This window comes from Vombatus ursinus, unplaced genomic scaffold, assembly GCF_900497805.2.
Source record: "Vombatus ursinus unplaced genomic scaffold, bare-nosed wombat genome assembly UNPS02014807.1, whole genome shotgun sequence".
Taxonomy (NCBI): Eukaryota; Metazoa; Chordata; class Mammalia; order Diprotodontia; family Vombatidae; genus Vombatus; species Vombatus ursinus.
The window spans coordinates 54,307,517-54,332,378 of NW_020954585.1; the positions used below are offsets into that span (position 1 = coordinate 54,307,517).

At 42.8% G+C, this 24,862-nt stretch overlaps 1 protein-coding gene across 1 annotated transcript in view; it reads left to right on the forward strand.

The window, feature by feature from the left end:
* The window catches only part of LOC114052303 (arf-GAP with dual PH domain-containing protein 1), a 162,424-nt gene that overhangs the window by 116,099 nt on the left and 21,463 nt on the right, over positions 1 to 24,862 (forward strand). Inside the window, exons 5-6 of the mRNA XM_027874852.1 lie at positions 11,886 to 11,998; positions 18,210 to 18,356. Of these exons, the coding sequence (XP_027730653.1) occupies positions 11,886 to 11,998; positions 18,210 to 18,356 (260 nt within the window). The remainder of the gene's footprint in view (positions 1 to 11,885; positions 11,999 to 18,209; positions 18,357 to 24,862) is intronic.

The window sequence follows — 24,862 nt, forward strand, 5'->3', positions numbered from 1 at the left end:
CATAATTCTCTTTTATTTTCTTCTTTTCCCCCAAACTTGCCGTGTAAGGCAGAGCACACAGTGGGTACTTAATAAAGACCTGTCAGACTGAGCCCAGTTACTAGGGTGGCTGAAGCTGATGGATCTCGAGCTCAGGAGTTCTGAGCTTTGGTGGGCTAAGCCTATTGGATGTTTGAACTAAAGGTAGGGCCTACCAGATTGCCCAAAGAAGAAGGGAATCAGCTCAGGTCAGAAATGAAATAGTTCAACGCTCTCATGCCAATCAGAGACTGAGCCCTATGAGTAGACCCTGTACCCATTCACTTCTAGCCTAGAAAAGAGAGAGAGATCAAGTCCCAATAGCTAGCTAGCTAACTAAATGGGTGGATGGATGGATGGATGGATGGATAGATGGATGGATGGGTAGCTGGATGGATGAACGGATGGATGGATGGATAAATAAGTAAATAAACCAATGAATGAATGAGATAACAAATGAGATCAAATAAAATAAGAAGACTTATCAATTGATTGAGGCACATGGTATTATGGAGACTGCTGGAATGAAGTCAGGAAGACCTGGGTTTGAATCCTGCCCACAATACTTTTTAGCTATGAGAACATGGGTAAGTCACATCTTTTTAAACCTCAGTTTTCTCATCAGTTTCCTCATCTGGGAATAATAAAATCTATAATACCACTCAGAGTTGTGGAGTTCAGGTGAGATAATAATACATGTGAAGTGCTTTGCAAATATAAAGGTACAATATAAGTGCCATATAATAATTGTCCTTCATTTCCAAAGAGGACCAATGACACCATGGGGTGATGTCTTGACTTGTGCATTTGCACGAGGCAGCATTGCACAAAGTCTTCCACTTCAATCTCTCTTCCTGAGTCATCAAAGTCCAGATAAAAGTCAGGATGACTGGCGATGGCCCAGGATGCAGTGGATGACATTGGCATCTTTGATGTCTGACCAAGCTCTAAGCACTCCACAGTACCTGCTTCAGCTGCCTTCATGGTCATTGGAACAAATTGCTCTCATCTACCTATTCTGCCTGAGTTATGTATTGTTCAGGAGGATTAGGTCCTTCAGTGTGAAGGCTGTTCGCCCACCTTTGATGTCCACCTAATTTACCCAACTCTCACCTGTGCTCCAAGAAGCTGTAGCATGTGCAGTGGTCACGCTCACCGAGTAAACCGTCTCAGCAGATCGGCTAAACAAGGTTGAGGGTAATTGACATGCCTCAAACCTGTCATTGAATTAAAGAGATGTCTACCCAGGCATATGGAGACTTTCCCCATTGAAATAGTGGAATAATAATACTAATACCATCCAGTAGATTATAGCACTTGGTGAAAAGTCTCTTGAACTCATATCCGACCTTCACAGGAGATCTGGCAACCTTTATGGTGAATCTGTTTCTTTCTGTGAACAACCCAGACCAAACTGCCTGGAACGCCCGAGCTCAAGAAATCCTTCCTCCTCAGCTCCACCTACTGGCTTCTCTGGTTTCCTTTAAGTCCCAACCAAAATTCCATTTTTTACAGAATGCCTTTCCCAACCCCTCTTAATTCTTATTCATCCTGTACATAGCTTCTTTGTACATACTTCTTTGCTTGTCATCTCCCTTTTTAGCTCCTTGAGGGCAGGGACTGTCTTTTGACACATTTGCCAGTACCTAACACAGTGTCTAGCACTTAATAAATGTTTTTTGACTGACAGATTCATACTATTCTTCAACCAGTGAATGAAATGAAGCACTTAACTATCTGTGCAAAACACTGTGTGAAGTTCTGGGAATATAAATAGAAAAGTTAGACATTCCCTCCCCTTAAGGAGCTCCCAATTCTAATGAAGGAGATAATAGATAGAAAGATAGATAGATAGATAGACAGACAGACAAACATAGATATAGGTAGATACATATAAGGTATATCCTACATATAAGGTTTCAGCTTCAAGTCATATGGAAATGTCCCATGATCCATAGAGTATATCAGCAAAGGAAATGGTAATTCCCCTTCTTTAATGTCCTTTCCATTGATAGAATCCTGTAATGTTGAATCATTTGACAGTGCTAAGGACTTTGATGACAAGAACTGTCTTTTGGGGGTCTTCAAAAAGATATGGCTGTAGCTCCTGTAGGAGCAGTCACTAGGCTGCATTTCTACATAGGTTGCTTGCCAGAATGATGGCTACGGGCACAGGGAGCGGAAGCATTGCTATTCCCAAGGCTCTCAGGCTCAAGAGTCCTGGGCCATTAACATCAGGGTCTAAGGGGTGGTCAATGCAGTGGTGCTGGTTTGACTTGCTCAGTATATGCCGCCTTCTGTTTCTCCCTCAGAGTGCCCTGGTGCTTCAGCTAGGTTGCTTTGTCTACTCAGTGGTGAACATTGGTTGGCAGTTGGTAGAAATGACTATCTCCTTCTCCACAGGAGCTGCCTGCCCAGATGGTGGATCTGAGGGCTGGTCTGGAAGCAGGACCCATGGTCTATGGTACAGGGGTGCTGCCACTACCAGAGCTCACTCCTGTCCCTATCTTCGAGTAAATGACAGTTGGTGAGCAATTGTCATTAGTGTTGATGAGTAAGGTGGGGGCATTCTCCATCAGGTTGGGCTGGCTGGGCAACTCCTCCAAGGACCAAACCTCTGGTCAGAGTTTCTAGGGGGTCCTGGCCTTTATTGCTCTTCCTTTCCTTTCTCTTTAAACCTGACAAGTATAGATTCTCCTACAAGCACCAAGGTGGAAAGCTTTCCAAGTGGATCTTCTCTTCCAACACTTTTCTCTCCTACCAAGCTATTCTAGGCTGGAGGCTCCCTAAGAATAACATCTGATTTCTAGCAACACATGACCACCACCCAAGTGGAACCAACCCTAGATAGCTAGACAGCTGCCACAGGCTGGCTGACTTCTTTGGGGCACCTTTTTGGGGAGGGGGGAGTGATGATAAGCTCAGGCAGTACTAGCCAGGTGGCTCTAAGCTAGAAATGGAAATAGCTTCATTATATTTACCCTTCTAATTCTGGTGCATGTTGTGTGTGGGCTAAGGAGCAGCATAATCCACAACCCCAAGACAAACACAGCCCCTCAGCCCCATGAGGCACAATGAAAACAGAAAAGAAAAAAGAACCAACCTTTAATGTCAAGTGAGCCACCGTCACATGACTCCTCCTAGAACAGGTTCTTAACTTAGGGGTTGTAAACTTTTTTTTTTAGTATTCTAATAGCTTTTATCTTTTTTATAAGTTTTTATTGATATCTGTTTCTTACATCATTGTAGGGACCCCCAATATCCCTCCTTTTTTCCTTCCCAGAGTGTCATCCTATATAACCAATAGTATTTTTTCCAGGGGAAAATTAATTAGCACAACTGATGGATACATTGAAAAAGTCCAAAAACAGGTGCAATGTGTAACACCTGTGGACCTCCCACCTCTCTGAAGGGGTAGGTTGGGGGTGACTTCTCCTACCTCTTCATTAAGTCCTGCTTGAGCTTTACAAATTTTGTGACAACCCACTTTTGATCGTTTCCATTTTGTTGAGGTAGTTATTGGGTATATTGTTTTCTTGGCTCTGCTTACTTCATTCTGCATCAGTTCATGTGATAACTTTACTTCAATATAATTGGCTTCCTTTGTAATCCTGTGGATTTTCGTTTATGTATTTTAAAAACATTCTTGCCAAAAGGGGTCCTTAGTCTTTACCACACTACCACAGGGGTCTATAATGATTTTTCCTCTCAATGATGTCTTCAGGGACTAGGCTGGAAGCAGGTCTGATGGTTAGGAGGACACTGCTATCCCCAAGGCAAGTCTTGGGTTCAAGGTCCTGGGCTATCCTCATCAGGGTCTGAGTAGAGATGGTAGTGCTGGTGGTGGTTTGACTTGCCTGGCATCAAAGAGTCTCTTGGCAAAGTGATGGGAGACAGTTGACATTCATTAAATTCTGGAACTTCCCAGGCAGAGTCCCTCAGAATTGCTATTTCATAACCAAGGTACAGGTATCAGGACACCTGAGAGCCTACCTTGCTTGCATCCAAAGAATGGGCCTAACTTCTTAGTTATAAGCTGAAAAAAATTCTTCACTTTAAAATACTATACTGAAGTCTACTGTACTACAAGACCCAGGAAGTCTGGAAAATCCTTCCTCTTGCCCAGAAAAAGAACCGAAAGAATGCAGAAACAACTCGAAGAGATTTTAAGCTGGGATGAAGTCCCATCTATGAATGTCATCGTCTGACAGGGTGGGGAATCTTGGCAGCTATAAGCCTTTCCTGGGGTCATTGCCTGGGTTGGATATTGTTAAGTAGAATAATTGGACCATAGCTTTCCACTTAGGAGAGACTTCAAAGGTTATGAGTTGTTTTTTTGTTTTTTGTTTTGTTTTTGTTTTTTTTCATTTTTGCAGATGTGGAAACTAAAGCCCAGGGTCACTTCTGTGACTGAAGTGGGATCTGAGACCAGGTCTTCCTAATCAAAATCCAGTGTCCTATCCACCATACCACATTTCTTCTTTTGAATAATAATTCTCAATCATGTCATCCCATTGCTCTTAAGATCTAGACTTGGACAAAAACAAACTTCCCATAACAGAAATGTCCAATTTCATTTCTTATTCTTTCCCACTATGTATATGGAAATGCTATTTTATTTAGTGTTGGCTGAGTTCAAACTTTTTCTTAATTTAAAAAAAATCTAGAACTGGAAGGGACCTCCAACTCCATCTAGCCTTAACCCCTTCATTTTACAGATGAGAAAACCGAAGTCCAAGGTGTTAAGTGTTAAGGTGTTAAGTTAAGGTCTGCCAAAACTCACACAGGAAATAAGCATCAAAAGGTGGGATTTGAATTCAAGTCCTTTAACACTCAAGCCAGTTTCTTTCCACTGGTCTACATGACCTTTGCATGGTTCTGACCACATTAATGGCTGACATTTACATAAATGCCTTAAAGTCTGCAAGGCACTTTGCATACATTTTCTCATTTAATCTTCACAATATCTCAGTGAGGTAGGTACTACAGGTATTATTGTCTCCCTTTTATGGATGAAAAAACTTAGATTCAAAGGCTAAATTATGTGCTTGTGGTCATTGTTGTTGAATCATTTCAGTTACATCCAACTCTTTGTGACCCCATTTGGGGTTTTCTTGGCAAAGATACTAGAGTAGTTTGCCATTTCCTTCTCCGACTCATTTTACAGATGACGGAACTGAGGCGCAGGGTGAAGTGACTTGCCCAGGGTCACACAGCTAGTAAATGTCTTAAGGCTAGATTTGAGCTCAGAAAGTTGAGCCTTGCTGACTCCTAGCCTGGCATTCTATCCACTGCACTACCTAGCCACCCTGCCTATGGTCATACAGCCGCTACTAAGTGTCAGAGGCAGGAACCCAAGGCTTCCTGAATGCAAATCTATTAGGCTACAAGGCTTCTCTGGAATAATTCTCTGACCATGGTATTCCACTGCTCAAAAACCTTCAATGGCTCTCCATTGTTTACCAAATAGCATACAAACTACTTTTTCCTGTCATTTAAGGCCCTTCACAGCATAACTTACACCTTTGCAAGCTTATCCCATAGTAAGTAGCCCTTTTCACCTACTCTCCATTCTGACCATTCCTCTCTCCCTCTCCACAAGCAGCCACCCTCTCCCCTCATTCCTGCAATGGTTTCCCCTACATTCCTACCTTTTGAAACTCTTCCCTTTCTCCAAAGCCCAGCTTAGGTCCCACCTCCTCCATGAAGCCTTCCCAAATACCTCCCCCCTCCCATTTATTAATAATTTCCTTCTTAAATCTTTCACACCATTCTATGTGGACCTCTCCAATATACTTACATTTATAACTTGTGTTATAGTTATGTGTCTCATCCTTCTGCCTTTTGAAGGTAGAGACTCTGTTGTTTGTTTCATAGTTATATCTTTGTAAGCTAGGCTTAATGCATTACATTTAGGTGAATATAGACAAAAGATCAATTATTTATGTCAGTGTGGGAACTTCCTTTTCCAATGCTGATTGAAACCTACTTGTGGCTCTATAGATAAATCCTAGGGAGTTGCCTGAGGCATGTATAGGTTAAATGACTTGCCCAGCATCATTTAATTGAGTATCAGAGGTAGAGGTTGGCTTTCTACCCAGGTCATAGTATCATGAGAGACATCCATATAACACAGTGGATAGAGCACCAGGCCTGGAGTCAGGAAGATTCCTCTTCCTGAGTTCAAATCTAGCCTTAGTTTACTAGGGGCAAGTCACTTCACCCTGTTGGCCTCAGTTTCCTCATCTGTAAAATGAGCTGGAGAAGGAAATGGCAAACCACTCCTGTATCTTTGCCAAGAAAACTCCAAATGGGGTCATGAAGACTAGGACATAACTGAAATGACTAAACAACAGTAAGATAGTATCACAGATTAAAACTGGAAAGGACTTTAGACACCATTTAATCTCACTGCCTTATTTTACAGATAAGAAAAGGAGGCCCAGATGGGTTAAGTGACTTCTCTTGGTCTCACAGATAGTAAGAGTCAGAGGCTTGATTTGAGCTAAGATTTTCCTAACTCCAGGTCTATCTATTTCTTTATCCACTATTCCATGTTGCCTCTTAAAGTGCACACAAGTGATTAATAAACACCAAATAAAATTAAATTGAATGTTGTTAGTGTTCTCCTCATATTAAATTACTTTGTATTTAATCTACATATAATTTTTATATGATTGTCAGTGTACATGTGATTTCCCCCCAGTAGAATATAAGCTCCCTGAAGGCAAGGACTCTTTCATATTTGTTGTTGTATCCATATCACCTAATACATAGTTACAGGCCTGTTGATAGAATTAACTACCCTAGTCCTTGTTCATCTTTTTCTCCTGGCTTCCCACCATCTGTGTCACCCTGTTTACCTCTCAATGAAGCATTAGCTTCATTGCTCACATTTCCTCACTCCTCACCATATGTCTTGTTATAATAATAATAATAATAATAATAATAGAATTTATAGGACATTTTCAGATTTGCAAAACTTACAAAGCTCTTTACAAATATTATCTCATTTGAACCTCACAACTACCCTGGGAGGTAAGTGCTCTGATCTGATTATTAGCCCCATTTTCCAGGTGAGGAAATTGAGGTGGACAGAGATTAAATGGCTTCTCCAGAATCACACAGCTACTAAGTGTCTGAGGCAAAATTTGAACTCAGTTCTTCTGGCTTCCAAGTCCTGTGCTGTGTCTGCTCCACCTAGCTGCCTAGTTTTCTCAGTGAGATTGTAAGCTCCCTGAAGCATCCTCCCAGCATTCAGACAGGGCTGAGTATATAGTAGGTATCCAGTCAGTGATTATTGATTTGAGTATTCGTTGTGACCTCTCTACACTAGGGAAGGGGATTAATGACAAAATTGTTGCAGAAACACCCATTAGACAATTATTAAAGGCTTTCTCAATTTCCCACTATTCAGATGTTCCCACCTATCCCCTGTCCTGTTCTCTTCTCCTCTTCACCTGGTCACTCTCTGGGGTCTGCCAGTTCCCCCCACTCTGACTAAAATACTTGCTTGGGCCCTGCATGTGCCAGAGTTATGGAACAGATAAGTCATGGAGCATGCTCTGCAGGGAAGGTGTACTTGAAAGGACATAGGTATTAAAACACTAATGTACTATTAGTGAAGTTGTATACTGATTCAACCATTCTGGAGAGCAATTTGGAACTATGCCCAAAGGGCTATAAAACTATGCATACCCTTTGACCAAGCAATAACTCTACTATGTCTGTAACCCAAAGAGATTTAAAAAAAAACAAAACGGAAAAGGACCTATGTGTACAAAGATATTTCTAGCAACTCTTTCAGTGTGGCAAAGAATTGGAAATTGAAGGAATGTTCATCAATTAGGGAATGACTGAACAAATTGTTGTATGTGATTGTGATGGAATACTATTTTGCTTTAAGAAATGATGAGCAGGATGCTCTCAGAAAAACATAGAAAGACTTATAAGAACTGGTGCAAAGTGAAATGAGCAGAACCAGGAGAAAATTGTACACAGTAACAGCAGTATTGTATGATGATCTACTATGAGTAACTTAGCTATTCTCAGCAATACAATGATCCAAGACAATTCTGTAGGACTTATGATAAAAGGTGCTGTCCATCTCCAGAGAAAGAACTGATGGAGCCTGAATGCAGATCAAAGATACTTTTTCTTTACTTTCTTTATTTTTCTTGGAGTTTTTTTGTCTGTGTTTTCTTTCACAGAATGACTTACATGGAAATGTGTTTTTCATGACTGCACATGTATAACCTATGTCAAATTGCTTGCCTTCTCAGTGGGGAGAGGGAGGGAGAGGATTGGGAACTCAAAATTTGAAAAAAAAAACTTGAATCTTTTTACATGTAATGTGGAAAAAATAAAATATTAAATAAGAAAAAAAGTATATAGGTATAGAAATTTGGGGGAGGGGAAAACCCATTAGCACTCCACATAATTTTCATCTCTTGGGCTGCTCCCCATCCCTTCCCTCTTCCCTACAGCATCCTCAGCTCCTCTTTAGTTGCCCCCCTGCACTTCAGGATGGGTATATCAGAGTATGAGATGAGCCAGCTCTATTTCTCCCTAGGAGCAGTTGTAATAAATGTCTGGGCTTCAGATTAGCACATTAGTGAATATGCTAATAGATCCCCTAGTTCTGTTGCCAGGGGGCTGTAGCTGATGTGGGCTAAATTGGCTCAGCTACCGTCTGGAGAATTGTCTGTTGGAGTGTTCTTGCCATGGGGTTTGGGGACATTGGTGGATTCAGTGGGGAGTTGCATTTTCTAAGGAGGGTCTTGGGGTGGGCCAGGACAGGTCACTAGTGACTGTTAGTGAAGTAGGAAGAACAGGGTATGGATTAGGGGCAGGGGGCAGGTAGGTGGTGCAGTGGATAGAGCTCTAGCCTTGGAGTCAGAAGGGCCTGAGTTCAAATGTGACCTCAGACACTTGACACTTACTAGCTATGTGACTCTGGGCAAGTCACTTAACCCCAATTGCCTCACCAAAAAGCAAAAAAAAAAAAAAGAACAGGGTATGGAAACAGGAGGGCACAGGTAGAGGCTTTCCCATCTCACTGAAAGTTCCCCTAGAGATTTTTGCAGGAAAACCGCTGAATTGAACTGAGACAGCAGATCCTCTTACTGCAAGAAACAGCTAGATTAAGATGTTTGCACCATAGTGCCTATTAGGATATTTGGTAGCGCCAGCTAGGGAGAAGGATCTTGGGCTTAGAGTTGGAAGGGGCCTTTGACATCATCTTTTACATCTTTGACACTACTTTTACAGATGAGGAAACAGAGGCCCAGAGAAGGTATTGATTTTTCCCAAGGTCACAAAGAGAGTGACAGCATCAGAATTTGAACCCAGGTAGCCTTGATTTCAAATCCAGACCTCTTCGCACTGAACCACATTGCCTATATCTTGAATCAAGCCAGCCTACACAAGGTGGCAAGCAGAGCATATGGTGAGGTAGAATGAGTGCAGGAGAGATGTTGAAGCTTACTCTAAGACAGGGATTCTTAACTGTTTTTGAGGAGTCTATAGATTCCTCAGAAGAACATTTTAAAATACATAAACTAAAATGTACAGGTTACAGAGGAAACCGATTATATTGGAGTAAAGCTATCACGTGAACTGATATGAATTCAGCAGAGGTAAGAAAATGATATACCCAGTAACTACCACAATGAAATGGAAAGAACAGCCACACATCAAAACAATCAGAAGTGGGATGTCACAAAATTTGTAAAGCTCAAGCAGGACTTAATGAAGAGGTAGGAGAAGTCACCCCCAACCTACCCCTTCAGGGAGGTGGAAGGTCCACAGGTGTTACACATTGAACCTGCTTTTGGACTTTTTCAGTGTATCCATCAGTTGTGCTAATTAATTTTCCCCTCAAAAAAATGCTATTGGTTATATGGGATGACTCTCTGGAAGGGAGAAAAGGAGGTATATTGGGGATCCCTATGAGGATGTAAGACACAAAATATCAATAAATACTTGTTAAAAAAAATAAAAATAAAGTTGTCACAATATTAAAAAAAAAAAGTTTACAGCCTCCAAATGAAGAAGCCCAGCTCTGGGAGGAGCCATGTGACTGTGGCTCAGTTAACATTGAGGGTTGGTTCTATTATCATTGCGGTTCATGGGGCTGAGGGGTCTTTGTCCTGGGGTTGTGTCACGCTACTCTTTAGCCCACACACAACATGCACCAGAATTAGAAAGGTAAATGATAATGAAGCTATTTCCACATCCAGCTTAGAGCCACCTGGCTAGTACTGACTTATCGTTACTCTCCCCCCCAAAAAAGGTGCCCCAAAGAAGTCAGCCAGCCTGTGGTGGCTATCTAGCTGTCTGGGGTTGGTTCCACTTGGGTGGTGGTCATGTGTTGCTAGAAATCAGATGTTATTCTTGGGGAGCCTCCAGCCCCCAGTGGTTTAGTAGGAGAGAAAAATGTTGGAAGAGAAGGTCCACTTGGAAAGTTCTCTACCTTGGTGCTTAGGCGAGGAATCTATACTTGTCAAGTTTAAAGGGAAAGGAAAAGAAGAGCAGCAGAGGCCAGGACCCCCTAGAAACTCTGACCAGTTGTTTGGTCCTTGGGGGAGTTGCCCAGCCAGGCCACCCAGATGCCTGGTATCTCTGATGAGGATACACTGCCCTGTTCTGACCTGCCCTCACTTCAGCCGCACCCCAATACCTCCTACCCAGTGGTTACCTTTTGAGTACTAGGTAAGAAGACAAAATGGGAGAATGGGTAAGCAGAGGAAGGACCACATGTCATCTTGGGTCAAACTGAGCCACGAAATTGTGTTGTCTCATACCTATCTCTTTAAAAGTTTTGATCTTAGTGTAAAAACAAAGTAATTATTTTGTGTGTAACTTTGTCCTTTTTTCTAATGCCTGGTGAATTTCCTATAATTATGGCATCGTTATTTTTCCTCTTAAGTGATAGCTGAGAAGCACTTATGTTTACAGCATTATTAGCTAGTTAAGGCTCTTAGAAGACAATACTGGATAGGAAATTTCCCAGGCCCAATTTAGTTGCATTCACATGGCACAATTAATTATTTAAGAATTACCTTTCAGGGGCAGCTAGGTGGCGCAGTGGATAGAGCACTGGCCCTGACGTCAGGAGGACCTGAGTTCAAATTCGGCCTCAGACCAAACACTTGACACTTACTAGCTGTGTGACCCTGGGCAAGTCACTTAACCCCAATTGCCTTAAAAAAAAATTACCTCTCATTTCAAGAGAAGTGACTTAGATTTAGGAAGATTTAGAATCTGAGAACCTGAGTTCGAACTCTAGTTCACACACATATGAATGTGACTTTTAGGGATGGGAAAAAAAATCACTAAATGGTACTCCTTGAGCCTCAGTTTCCTTTTCTGCAAAATGGAGCTAATAATACCTCACAGGAATATTAGGAGGCTCAAAGTAGATTTATGTATCTTAAGTTATTCGTAAACTACAAAGCACTATGGGTAGGTATAGTGGATAGAGTGCATAGACTTATCTTCCTGAGTTCAAATCTAGCTTTAGACACTTGCTAGCTGTGTGACCCTGAGCAAGTCACTCAACCCTGTTTGTCTCAGTTTCCTCATCTGTAAAATGAGCTGAAGAAGGAAATGGCAAACCACTCCAGTATTTTTGCAAAGAAAATCCCAAATAGGGCCATGAAGAGTTGGACACAACTGAAAAACCACTCAGCAATAATAGTATAAAGCACTATAAAAGTGTTGGCTGCAATTAGCAGTGTCTCCACCCCCCACCACTGACCTTTTGGGCCATCTGGGGTCTTAAGTGGGTTGGATTTCCGGTGAGGACTGGTTAATTGTAACCAATTGTGTGTGTCCATCTGTGTTTTCCCTCCTTCCTCCTATAGGATACCGAGAAGGATTTCTTTGGAAGCGAGGTCGGGACAACGGGCAGTTCTTAAGCAGAAAGTTTGTATTGACCGAACGAGAAGGGGCGCTGAAATATTTCAACAAAAATGACGTAAGCCCAGGATGGGTACGGGAGTCTGGGGGCTTGGGGTTGGGCAAACATACTTTGTAGTGTGGACCATTCATTCTGGGAAGTGGTAAAGCATGTCCCTTTTATGCCTGTGACAAAGCATTCCTCCTTTTTCTTTTTTTTTTTGTTTTGTTTTGTTTTTTGTTTTTTGCTGGGCAATGGGGTTAAGTGACTTGCCCAGGGTCACACAGCTAGTAAGTGTTATATGTCTAAGGTCGGATTTGAACTCAGGTCCTCCTGACTCCAAAGCTGGTACTCTATCCACTGCGCCACCTAGCTGTCCCTATTCCTCCTTTTGCAAAGTCAGGGATTATCTTGGTCTCCTCGGCCCCAAGTTCCTCTCAGACACTTCAGCAGGAACAATTTAAAACTGAAGGCCTCCCCTCTTGCCCTCAGCCAAAGCCTCTGTCCAGAAGAACAAGACAGAATGCTGAAGCTTTTCTACTTGCTGCTGGGGGTGGTGAGGGTGACGATTTAAAGAATATCCCAGTTCTCAGAAGTCCAAGTTCTTGGATTCACAGATCATAGGATCATAGATTTGGACTTTGAAGGGACCTTAGAGGTCATTGTGCCCAACCCCTCTCTCTCTCTTTTTTTTTTTTTACAGATAAAGGAACTGAGGCCCTGACCTGACTTGCCCAAGGTCACACAGGCACTAAGTGGCAGGGTTAGGGTTTGAACCCAGATCCTCTGACTTCAAATCCAGTGTTCTTTCCACTGTTCTGCATTGAATAGTGGCTATCCTTCTGTCTAAAATTCCTTCCAGGGGGCAGCTAGGTAGTGCAGTGGATAGAGCACCGGCCATGAAGTCAGGAGGACCCAAGTTCAAATCCAGCCTCAGACCAAACACTTGATACTTACTAGCTGTGTGACCCTGGGCAAGTCACTTAACCCCAATTTGCCTAAAATAATAATAATAATAATAATAATAATAAATTTAAAAATAAATAAATAAATAGAATTTCTTCAAGGTGGAAACTTGGAAAACAAACAGCAGGCTAACCTGGGCAAGTAACATAACTTCTCTGGACCTCAGTTTCCTCATCTGTAAAATGAAGGTGTTGGATACAATGACCTTTAAGCCCCCTTCTCCTTGGAAGAGGCTAACTCTGTGAGCCTATGAGTATTCGATACTCAGGTATGCCACACACTGGCTCCCAGGCTCACTCACTCACATGTGTCTCACAGTTGGAATTCTCCCTCCTCTCAGTGGCCCCTGTGGGCACACGTGAGATATCTGATGATGGTGACTGTGGACAAGAGGCAGTTTGGGACAGAGGAAGAAGCTCTGGCTTTGGCATTGGTGTAGGCCCAAATCTTGACTTTGTTTCTCTCCTTTAAATCTCTCAGCTTCATTTGCCTCATCTATAAACCATGGAGGTTGAGCTAGAAGACTCAAAGACACCCTCCCCAACCTCGCTGTTCCCAGGCCCACTTATATTTGTCACTATGCTCCAGGCACTTCATCCAGTAGGCTGAATCCATTCTCCAACACATCTGACAAGCTGCCCTCTAGCCGGTGCTTGAAAACCTCCAATGAAGGGGAGCTCACCACCTCTGAAGGCAGTCCATCCCACCCTGGGGTAGTTCTCATTGTTAAGGAAACCTTTCCTTAACCTGAAGACTAAAGTTGTCTCTTTCCTAGTTAAACCCATTACTCATAATTCATACCATTTGGTAATCTGCATACCTTTCTTTTTCAGACTCTCCTTTATAGGGGGAGGGGTGAGTTCTGCCCTATCTCCTCTGGTCAGAAGGTCACAGAATCTGTCTAAGTGAATAGAGCACTAGCTCTGGAGTCAGGAAGACCTGAGTTCAAATCCTGCCTCAAGCACTAGCTGTGTGACCCTGGGTGAATCATTTAACCTCTGTCTGCCCCAGTTATCCCAAATATAAACTGGGAGTAATAATAGCACCTACATTCCACAATTGTTTTGAGGATTAAATGAGATAATATTTATAAAGCACTATACAAATATTTACTAGTTTTCTAGGATCAAGGATTGAGAGCTGAAAAGCCATCAAAGGTTAGCCTTACAGTCAACCCTTTTATTTTATAGACAAGGAAACTGAGGCATGGAGAAGTAAAATAACAGCTAGTTAGTACAGAAGGTGAGATTCGAACTCAGTTCTTCCTGACTCCAAGTCCAGTGTATTCTACTCTGGCAACTCTCAGTTTGTTTAGATAAGATTGGGGGCAAAAAAAGAGAGTTGGGGGCAATCTATATTACTCAACCAGCCCCACCTGCCACTCATCTAGAGGAGGAGAATCATAGAACTTTCAAGTTGGAAGGGGCCTCAGTGACCATCTAGCCCAAGCTAAATCCACAAGAGTTCTCTGCTAGAACACAGAATGCTCCTAACGAGAAGGGCTCAGAGGAATCTGCCAAACCAAGCATTTGATGAGACTCTGTCTCATGATCTGCCTCGGCCGGTCTCCAGATGCCACATGGCAAGGGACTCTTAGGAAAAGATGACTTGGGGGGTTGGGGTTGAGAAGATCCTTTTGCTTAAATAGGTCAGAGAAGGGTCCCCTGTACAGGATGGCCCCTCTAGGCAGCTGAGGACTCATTGGTGATACCATTCCCTGCTCCCCCTCCCCTTGCCCCTAGCTTCCTACCTCAGCCAGAGACTCTAAAGAGCAGCAGATGGAAAATCCCCAGTAAACTTCCCATGAAGTATTTGAAGTCACCTAGTCTATAAAGAAGGAGCTAGGTGGCTCAGTGAACAGATGGCTGGGCCTGGAGTCAGAAAGTTGTTCAGTGATTTTTCAAGTGTGTCTAACTCTTTGTGACCCTATTTGGGGTTTTCTTGGCAGAGATGCTTAGAGTGGTTTGCCATTTCCTTCTCCAATTCATTTTACAGTTGAGGAAACTGAGGCAAACAGGGTTAAGTGACTTGCCCAGGGTCACACAGCTAATAAGTGTCTGAGACTGGATTTAAACTCTGGAAGATGAGTCTTCCTGACTCCAGGCCCAGCACTCTATCCACTGAACCACCTAGATTGCCCCTAGAGTCAGGAAGACTTGAGTTCAAATCTGGCCTCAGATGCTAGCTGTGTGACCCTGGGTAAATCATTTAACCTCTTAATCCATTGGATTAATCCACTGGAGAAAGAAATGGCAAACAACTCCAGTATCTTTGCCAAGAAAACCGCATGAACAGTATGGTCCACTGGGTCATGAAGAGTCAGACACAACAACAATTGCCTGTAAAGGGCCTAGGAGTAGTCATTGGTTTCAGGGAACACTGTACCTCAAGCAACAAGCATTTATTGAGCACCTGCTGTTTGCTGGCGGTGTAAAAACAAAAATTAATCCATCTCTGACCTCAGGGAGCCTACATTCTGTCAGGGGAGACAACACATATACTGTAAGTACGTACAAAATAAGTGTAAGGTCATTTTGGAGGAGAGGCACTAACCACTGAGTGGTCTTATTTTGTTTGTTTGTTTTATAATGTTTGCAAAGTGCTTTCAAATATCATCTCATTTGATCTTCACAATAACCCTGGGAGGTAGATGCTGTTATTAAGTCCATTTTACAGAGGAGGAAACTGAGGCAGACTTGCCAGTTAAGTGACTTGCCAGAGTTGCACAGCTAGTAAGTTCACTGAGGCTGTATTTGAACTCAGGTCTTCCTGACTCCAGGTTCAGAGGTCTAGCCACTGCTAATCCTGGTTGCCTCCTACCGAATGGTCTTTTTAAAGTTTTTTTTTTTTTAATCTTTCCCTACATTAAGATCAACTTTTATCTTGGGTGCATTCATCTCTGAGCGCCAGCCCTCCCCCACCTCAGCAGCTGTCACATTAATGAACAGCAGAAATCTGGGGAAAGAGCAGATGCTGAGAGTGGCAGAAGAAGGAGAGGCAGCAGTAGGTCTGTGTATTACGGCAAGTTCGCATGATGCCTTAAGAGATGGGGCTGTTCGATTTCTCCTTGGCTGGACTTGGAATCAGTTCATGGAGTCAAGTCTTGGCCCTTCTGCTTCCTGGGGGTCTGACCATGGGCCACCCACCAGACTGCTTTGAGCCTTGGTCCCCTCATCTTTAAAAGACGGGTAGTGAGATTCACATGACCTGCATATGTCACAGGATTTTATCGAGGACAGTGGTGCCTTTGTCAACCCTGTAGTCATAAACATGAGAGGTTTTTTTCTTTTTCATGCAGCATCTTTTTACTTTTGCTGAAGCCTAAAATGTAATTACATTCAACCAGATATAAACATAACCTAAAGGTTTTCTTTATTAAAAATATGTTTGACATTTCTTACCCCAACCATCACATCATAAATAACATACATATCCTTTTCTTGCCCTCAAATTCACCTTTTACATTCCCAAATAACTTCATATTTACAAAATCTGAGAGTTGGCAGGAACTTTAGTGACCATCTAGCACAGAAAATTCTTATCTCTTCCACTTATGGGTTTCCTTATTTTCTTGATTTCCCTCCTCATATTCCTTATATTCTCTTAAACATTTACACTGAAGGTTTTTTTCCCTCTACTTCCCTATAACTTGACACAGAAAAATATTAAATAAAAGACCAACACATTGCCCGTGTCTGGCAATGAATGCCTCATTCTGTATCCCGTCCCATATCTCTCTTTTTTTTTTTTTTTTTGGCTAGGCAGTGGGGTTAAGTGACTTGCCCAGGGTCACACAGCTAGCAAGTATTATGTGTCTGAGGCCGGGTTTGAACTGAGGTTCTCCTGAGTCATCAGGACCGGTGTTCTATCCACTGCGGCACCTACCTGCCCCCATCCCATACCTTTTGCCAAGAGAATGGTAAATGTGAGCTTTTTCTATAGATTCTATACCAAATCCTGGTAGAGGAAAATAAATCATAATGGTATTTGCATAAATTCTACATTTACCACTTGCTGTAAAGTCATCAACCTTGACTCTGCAAGAAATAGAAAGCCTTCACCCTCAGGAGGTTGAGAAGATGAATGGAGGCCAGGGAGGATGGTGGGTCTTCAGGAGAGGTAGAGCCCACTAGAAGTCAGATGGGAGAAAAAGGAAAGAGCCAGGTGACTTGTGGTCTTCTTCTACCCACACTGAGGTTGCATTTATACAACAGAAAGCCACCAGATTGAGAGCCCGTCTGGCATTTTCAGCCATTGGTACAAGCAAATCAGTTTAACCTCATGGCCAGCCTGATGGATTATTCTGGAAACAGGCAGAATAATAAAAAAAAAAACACTCAAGTGGAAAATGTGCTTCGCTGACCCATGGACTGACAGGAGCTAAGTGACATGTCCCTGGGTAGACATGAGAAGAGTTTGCCACCCCATGGACCAAGCTGAACCGGCTACAAAGGTTCCAGTGACAGCCAGACACACCACATTTTGACAGGCTGCCACCTAGGGATATATCGAGCCCAGAGACTTGGCAGCTTAACGCAGCGCTGGGCAGGAGAACAGACTCCGGGCTGAGCAGCACCAGGCACCAGGCAGGGAGGCGTGAGAGCCCTTTGGCTCAGTATGGAGCACATAGCAGGTGTATTCTCTTGTCTGACCATTGCTCTTATCCTCCTCCAGGGCCAAAGGATTCACCCACAAAGGAGGGTTTTGTTTTGCCCTAGGTGACCTAGGGCTCCTTCTTTATAGACTAGGTGACTTCAGATACCTCTTAGAAAATTTATTGGGGATTTTCGATCCAATGTTCTTTAGAGTCTCTGGCTGAGGTAGGAAGCTAGGGGTGAGGCGGGGAGCAGGGAATGGTATCACCAATGAGTCCTCAGCTGCCTAGAGGGGCCATCCTGTACAGGAGACCCTTCTCTGACCTATTTAAGCAAAAGGATCTTCTCAACCCCAACCCCCCAAGTCATCCTTTCCTAAGAGTCCCTTGCCATGTGGCATCTGGAGACCAGCCGAGGCAGATCATGAGACAGAGTCTCATCAAACTCTCTTAAGGACTAAGGGACTTTGCCCTAAGTGATTTGACAACTTACTTTTCTTCTTGGGCTTGAAGGAGGCTTTTGCATGAAGATGACAATTCAGTTGGAGACAACATTGCTAGGATTGGGTAAGGGGTGAAATGAGTACGTTGAAGCAGCCGAGAAGGAGGCCATTGGCAGTGAGCATCACACTCTGACCAAGGAACCCTTTTCAGAAAGCACTGTATCCCTCAGGATAATCCTCTGAGGTGTTTTCCTGGCTACCAACTAGATCTGATGTTGTTTTCTAGGCAAAGGAGCCCAAAGCAATTATGAAGATTGAACATTTAAATGCCACCTTCCAGCCAGCCAAAATTGGGAATCCTCATGGCCTCCAGATCACGTACCTGAAGGATAACAGCACCAGGAATATCTTTGTGTATCATGAAGATGGCAAGGTAAGGGTGGTGAGGAAACCAGCGATTTGGTAGGATCCTGTTTGAGCCTAGTAGATGCAGACATGAATGAGGGCTGCTCCCTGAATCTGAGTGACTTGATTTTCACTTGGGGAAAAAACCCCATCTCACTCTTGTGGTTTAACATTCATTGAAGGAAGGGGAAGCAAGTCCTGTTGTAACTTCTCTTTTGGGTTTCCCAACCATCAAGGGTTAGACAAATTGCCTCATTCCAAAGAGTTCCTCTCTGGCTTGAACCTACGTGAACAATGTAACCCAGGAGATGGCAAAGGTGAACTCTTAGGGGCAGCTGGGCCTCCTGGGCCAGGTGGGAGGGAAATGGACTCAGAGATAAGATGACTTGGATGATGGAAAGAGGAACAATCATGGGGAGGGCAGGGGGTATTTGTGACACAGGGTAACCATGGGTACGCCTTCTATCTACACAACTTCTCTCAGGAATTAACACTTCCTAAGAAGTAAAGTTCATTAGAAAAAAATATGATGGGGTAAGATCTTTAAAGGCAATAATATGGAAAATAACCAAAGAGATTAATAATAATAATAACTAGCATATATCTAGCACCTTATGTTTACACAGCACTTTACAAATATCATTTTATTTGATCCTCACAACCCTGAGTAGGTGCTATTATTATCCCTTTTTTTCAGATAAGGAAACTGAGACTGAGAGAGGTGAAAATAATTGCCCAGGGTCATATAGCTAAGTATCTAAGGTTAGATTTGAACTCAAGTCTTCCTGACTCAGGTCTGTTGCCTATCCACTGCACCATTTAGTGACCTCACTGAAATTAAAAGAGTTCCTCTCTGTTGGTATTAATGTAGAGCTCCCATCGCTGTGTACTCTGAGGTAGAGGGAGGGAAGCAAAGCTCAGAACAAGAATAAAAGTACAGAAAAGGCCTAGTAAAGTGGAAAGAAACTCAAGCTGACTACTGTATTATAAACATGACTTTAACCCTGACTTACTGTATGACCCTAGTCAAGTCTTTACCTTTCTGGGCCTCGGTTTCCTCATCTCTAAAATGAGGAGGTTGCACTAGTTTTTTGGAAGGTCTCTTCCTAGCCTAACATTTTTTGACATTGCATTACAAAAGGAATAGACAGCATAGGACCTGGCCCTTGAATGATTTGTACCATAATGAGCTAGACATTGCAGTCACATGGAAAAATATGAAAATAACTGCAAGGACATAACTTGTGTAAGCAAGAGTGAATTAAGTAAATATTTTATATTTATCGATATCTTCTTTTTCTTCTTCAGAGCAGCTAGATGGCTCAGTGGATAGAGCACTGGGTCTGCAGTTAGGAAGACCTGAGTTCAAATCTGCTTCAGACACTTACTAGCTATGTGACCCTGGGCAAGTCACTTAACCTCTTGTTAGCCTTAATCTACTGGAGAAGGAAATGGCAAACCATTCCAGTATCTTTGCCAAGAAAACCATGGGCATGACTGAACAACTGAACAACAGCCCCTTTCTACATCACCTTCATTTCTAAAAAAATCCCTTCCCTACCCCCTGGGCAAACTAACCCTTACAACAGAGACTAAATAAAGGATGAGTGGGAAGCGGGGAGTAAGGAAACAGTTTAGCAAAACTAGGGGCAGCTAGGTGGTGTAGTGGATAGAGCCCTGGTCGTGGAGTCAGGAGGACCTGAGTTCAAATCCGGCCTCACACACTTGACACTTACTAGCTGTGTGAGCCTGGGCAAGTCATTTAACCCCATTGCCTAGCAAAACAAAACAAGACTAAAAAACAAAACAAAACAAACAATGTTAAGGGGCAGCCAGATGGCGCATTAGATAGAGCACCAGCCCTGGATTCAGGAAGACTTGAGTTCAAATCCAACCTCAGACACATACTAGCTGTATGACCCTGGGCAAGTCACTTCACCCCATTGCCTCACCAAAAAAAAAAAAAAAGAAAACCTAGCCAACGCAACAGAGTTTGACATTGTATGCAATGTTCCACACCCAGTCTCCCACCTCTGCAAAGAAGAGGAGCAGGCACTTTTTCTCTTAAGAGTGAAGTAAATATGCTGTGGAGCCTGAGAGGTGGTATTGAAGCAGTGAAGTGTTGGCCAGGCTGGAGCCAGGTGAAGTTAGTCAAAGAGGGCTTTGTGGAAGAGGTGTAGTATAACCTAACATCTGATTGTAATAATAGCGAGCATTTATATGACATTTTATGGTTTGCAAAGCACTTAATAGATGCCGTCTCATTGATCCTCACAATAGTAGGAGCTATTAATATCCCCATTTTCCCAGATAGGGAAACTGATTCTGAGGGAGGATTATACAGCTAGTCTGAGTCAGGATTTGAATTCAGGAGTTCCTAATTCCAATTCCAGTGCTCTATCCACTGTGCCTACTGGCTGAAGGGACAGTCATCATCCAAGGTGGGTTCCCTCTTTGGGATTTCTTTTTGGGTCCAGTAGGAAAGTGTCACCCGTGTGGAGAGCTGTCCCCTTAAAATCTATTTAAGGACACATTGGCCCCCAGGGTTAAGAACCTGTACCTGCTATAGAGAGAGTTCTTGAATGAGGTGGCTGGATGGGGATGGGAAGTGTTGAACTAAACCTGTAAGAGTCCTGCGAGGGACCTCCAAACCCCTCCTTTTACAAATGTGGAAACTGAGGCCAGAAGGCATGTGGCATACTTGAGACCACACAGTTGGTTAATTGCAGAGCCAGCCAGGATAAGAATCTACATCTCCTTCTCTAATGAGATAATATATGTGAAGCACTTGGAAAATCTTTAAGTACTAGATAAATGTTATCTAATTAATTATTAATTATCTCCTCATTCTGATGCTGAGCTCCACTGCACACCATCCGGCTTCCCTCCAAACCCCCACAAATTCCTAATTCTGTGTGCCAGTTACAGCCTCTCCTGCATGGCTGGAAGTAACCCTGTAGCGTAGGTGGAAACTCTCAGCTGCTACAAAATGGATTTTATAAATAAACTCCCTCCCCTCCCCCCCCACCTAGGCAACCCAGAGATTGCATAAACAATTAAAATAAAGATCATCGTAAAAATAGACTAATTTAGAGAGAGAAAGAGAGAAGAGGAAGGAAGAAAGAAAGAAGGAGGAAGGGAAGGAAGGAAAGAGAAGAAGGGAGGAAGGAGAAGTCTGAAGGGGCTTTAAAAGGAGGAGCCATTTATCTTAAATAATTAGCAGCACTGCAGAGCAGCTGGGGCTCAGCTCGTTGGCATAGAGCCCACCAGAGCAGGTTACAAAGGATGGTTGTATTTTGGGGGTGCTCCTGAGAACAGGGTAAGCCAGCAACCTCTCCTCAGCCCTCTTTCTAAATGTGCTCCTTGTGTCCCTTGGCTCCCCTCGACAATAGGCCACCCTCGGCCTCATTGGCTCCTGACCCCTGCTCAGCTCAGCTTGCCCTCAAATGTTAAGGGCCATTTCTCCCATGGGCATTACCAGTATGCTTCTTCTAAGAGTGGCTTTTGCTGAATAACCACACACAGTCTGCCAGAACATCCAGGTGTGAACATTTTGCCAGGTTGTGATTTCCAGTCTTCAGAAATAATACTAGGGTGGGGGGAGGGACTTATGCATGAGTTAATATGGTTGCTTTCCAAATTTCCCATGGAAACCCTCGTGAGATGCTGTAGCCATGGTGCCTCATTGGAAATCTTTCTCCATATTTCCATATAACGTGATATCCATGAGATTGACTAGATTCCTGTTCTAGCTCTTTATGTAATAATAATAATCCTAAGAATCAATGACATTTATTTCAAACTTCCATATTTACAAATCACATTGTTTTCATTATGTCATTTCATCTTTGTGACATCTCTGTGAGGTAAAGGGTGGGGGAGGGGAAGCATTTATGAAGTGCCTACTGTTTGCCAAACATTGTGCTAAAGCAGTGCTTTTCAAATATTGTCTCATTTGATAATAAAGGTATCAAATAGCATTGTCCCCATCTTATAGCTAAGGATATTTAGACACAGAATAGTTGAGTGATTTACCCAACTTCACACAGCTAGTGAATCACTAGGCATTCAATCCCAGGTGTGCTGACTCCAAACCCAGTGCCATTTCTTCTACCCTACAGTTGCCTCTGATATACTATGTCCAACCCTCAGTTCACTCTGAAATTTTTACACAGAGGTTTCTCAGCTTCACAAATACATCATCTCATTTGATCTTTGCAAGAACTGAGAGATAAGCATTACAGGTCTTATTGTCCTCCTTTTACAAATGAGGAAACTGAGTCCACTTGACCTGCCCTAAGTCACAAGGTTAGTAAGTAACAGAGATAGGTTCATTTGAAACTAGCCTACTTTCCATGACACTCCCCAGGATGTAAGAAGTAAAGCTAGACAGTTTTGTTACTACCTTGTAGATGTTGTTCAGTTGTTTTTCAGTTGTGTCCGACTTCTTCATGACCCCATTTGGTGTTTTCTTGGCAAAGATCCTGTAGTGGTTTGCCATTTCCTTCTCCAGCTCATTTTACAGATGAGGAAACTGAGGCGAGCAGGGCTAAAGGACTTGCCCAGGGTCATACAGCTAGAAAGTGTCTGAGTTCAGATTTGAACTCAGGAAGATGAGTTTCTAACTGCAAGCCTGGTACGCTATACGCTATCACGACATCTAGATGCCCCATATATGTATATATACTTCTTAAAAAGCAAGCTGTGTGTAGCAAGAGTCTACAGTTCCCTATTCAAGCCTCTTTCATGTTCTTATTTGCACATTGAAATATTTGTTGATGATTACATTCATAATAAAAAAGAAAATTTAATTTTAAAAAAGAGAATAAGATTTGAACCCAGGTCCCCTGATTCCAGATTCAGGGCTCCTTCTAAAAACAAAAAGAACCACACAGAACCAAAAATGGTCTTTGACTCAAACAGTTTTTAGAGAAATGTTCTGTGGATGGTGCTGTAATGCTATTGTATTCAAATCCAGCCTCAGACACATGATACTCACTAGGTGTGTGACCCTGGGCAAGTCATTTCAACTTTCAGTGTTCTAGGCAAGTCTCTGAGACCATAAGTTGTAGAGATGGTGCTTAACCCCGATTGCCTCGCAAAAAAAAAAAAAAAGAAGAAAGAAAAATATAATGCTATGGTTGAGGCAGCTAGATGGCACAGTGGACAGAGCACTGGACTAGAGTCAGGAAAACCTGAGTTCAAATCCTTCCTGAGACACTCACTGGCTGTGTGATCCTGGACAAGTCGTTTAACCTCTGGCCTTAGTTTCCTCATTTGTGAAAATGGGAATAATAATAATAGCACCTACTTCCCATGGTTGTTGTGGAGATCGAATGAGATAATATTCTTAAAGTGCTTTGTAAAACATAAAGCTCTGAATATTGTTCGGTCATTTTCAATCAAGTCTGACTCTTCAAGAGCCCACTTGGGGTTTTCTTGGCAAAGATACTGGAGTGGTTTGCCATTTCCTTCTCCAGCTCATTTTACAGATGAGGCACACAGGATTAAGTGACTTTCCCAGGGTCACATAGCTAGCAAGTGTCTAAGATAGAGTTTGAATTCAGGTCTTCTGGCTCCAAGTCCAACACAGCCACCTAGCTGCCTGTGTTACTGTAAACAACTAGAAAATGACTGAGGCTATCATCCATCAAATAAAGCATTGTGTGATATGAGCAGGTAGGTGGCCTAGTGAATAGAGCACTGAGCTCGAAATCAGGAAGACTCATCTTTCTGAGTTCAGATACCTAGCCTCAGATATTTACTAGCTGTGTGACCCTGGGCAATTCATTTTACCCTGTTTGCCTCAGTTTCCTCATCTGTAAAATGAGCTAGAGAGGGGCAACTGGGTGGTGCAGTGGATAGAGCACCTGAAGTCAGGAGGATCTGAGTTCAAATCCAGCCTCAGACCAAACACTTGACACTTATAGCTGTGTGACCCTGGGCAAGTCACTTAACTCCAATTGCCTAAAAAAAAAAAATGAGCTGGAAAGGGAAATGGCAAACCACTCCAGTATCTCTGCCAAGAAAACCCCAAAATGGGGTCATGAAGAGTTGGACATGACTAGAAACGACTAGATAACAACAAATGATCTGAGAGGCTCTGATGGTCTGGAGTTGGTCCCAGAATTATTCGTGGAAGATGGTGGACCTGAAAAGAATACCTGAAAAGAAAAAGAATACCTGAAAAGAATACCTGGGTGGAGGTAGGGAAGGAGGGAAAGTGTTATGGAAATGTCCTTGATAGGAGTCACTTGGAAATAGCATTTTGCCAATGTGACATGCTCCACAAATGTTCAGGATAATATGGGATGATTTCAGAGACTTCAGTTCATCAGACTCCTTTACAGGAAAATTACCCCAAAGGATTGCAATAAGCTCCTCTTTAAAGACAAAGCCTCCTGGAAAATGTCTTTTGAGGAAGGGAAGTGAAGCCAGCATTCAGGTTCTGGAAGTAGAGTTACCTTCCCAGTTTGGAGGATTTCGCTTTTTAGTTCCCAGTAAGCATATTCTCATTTAGGACCGATGCCTTCT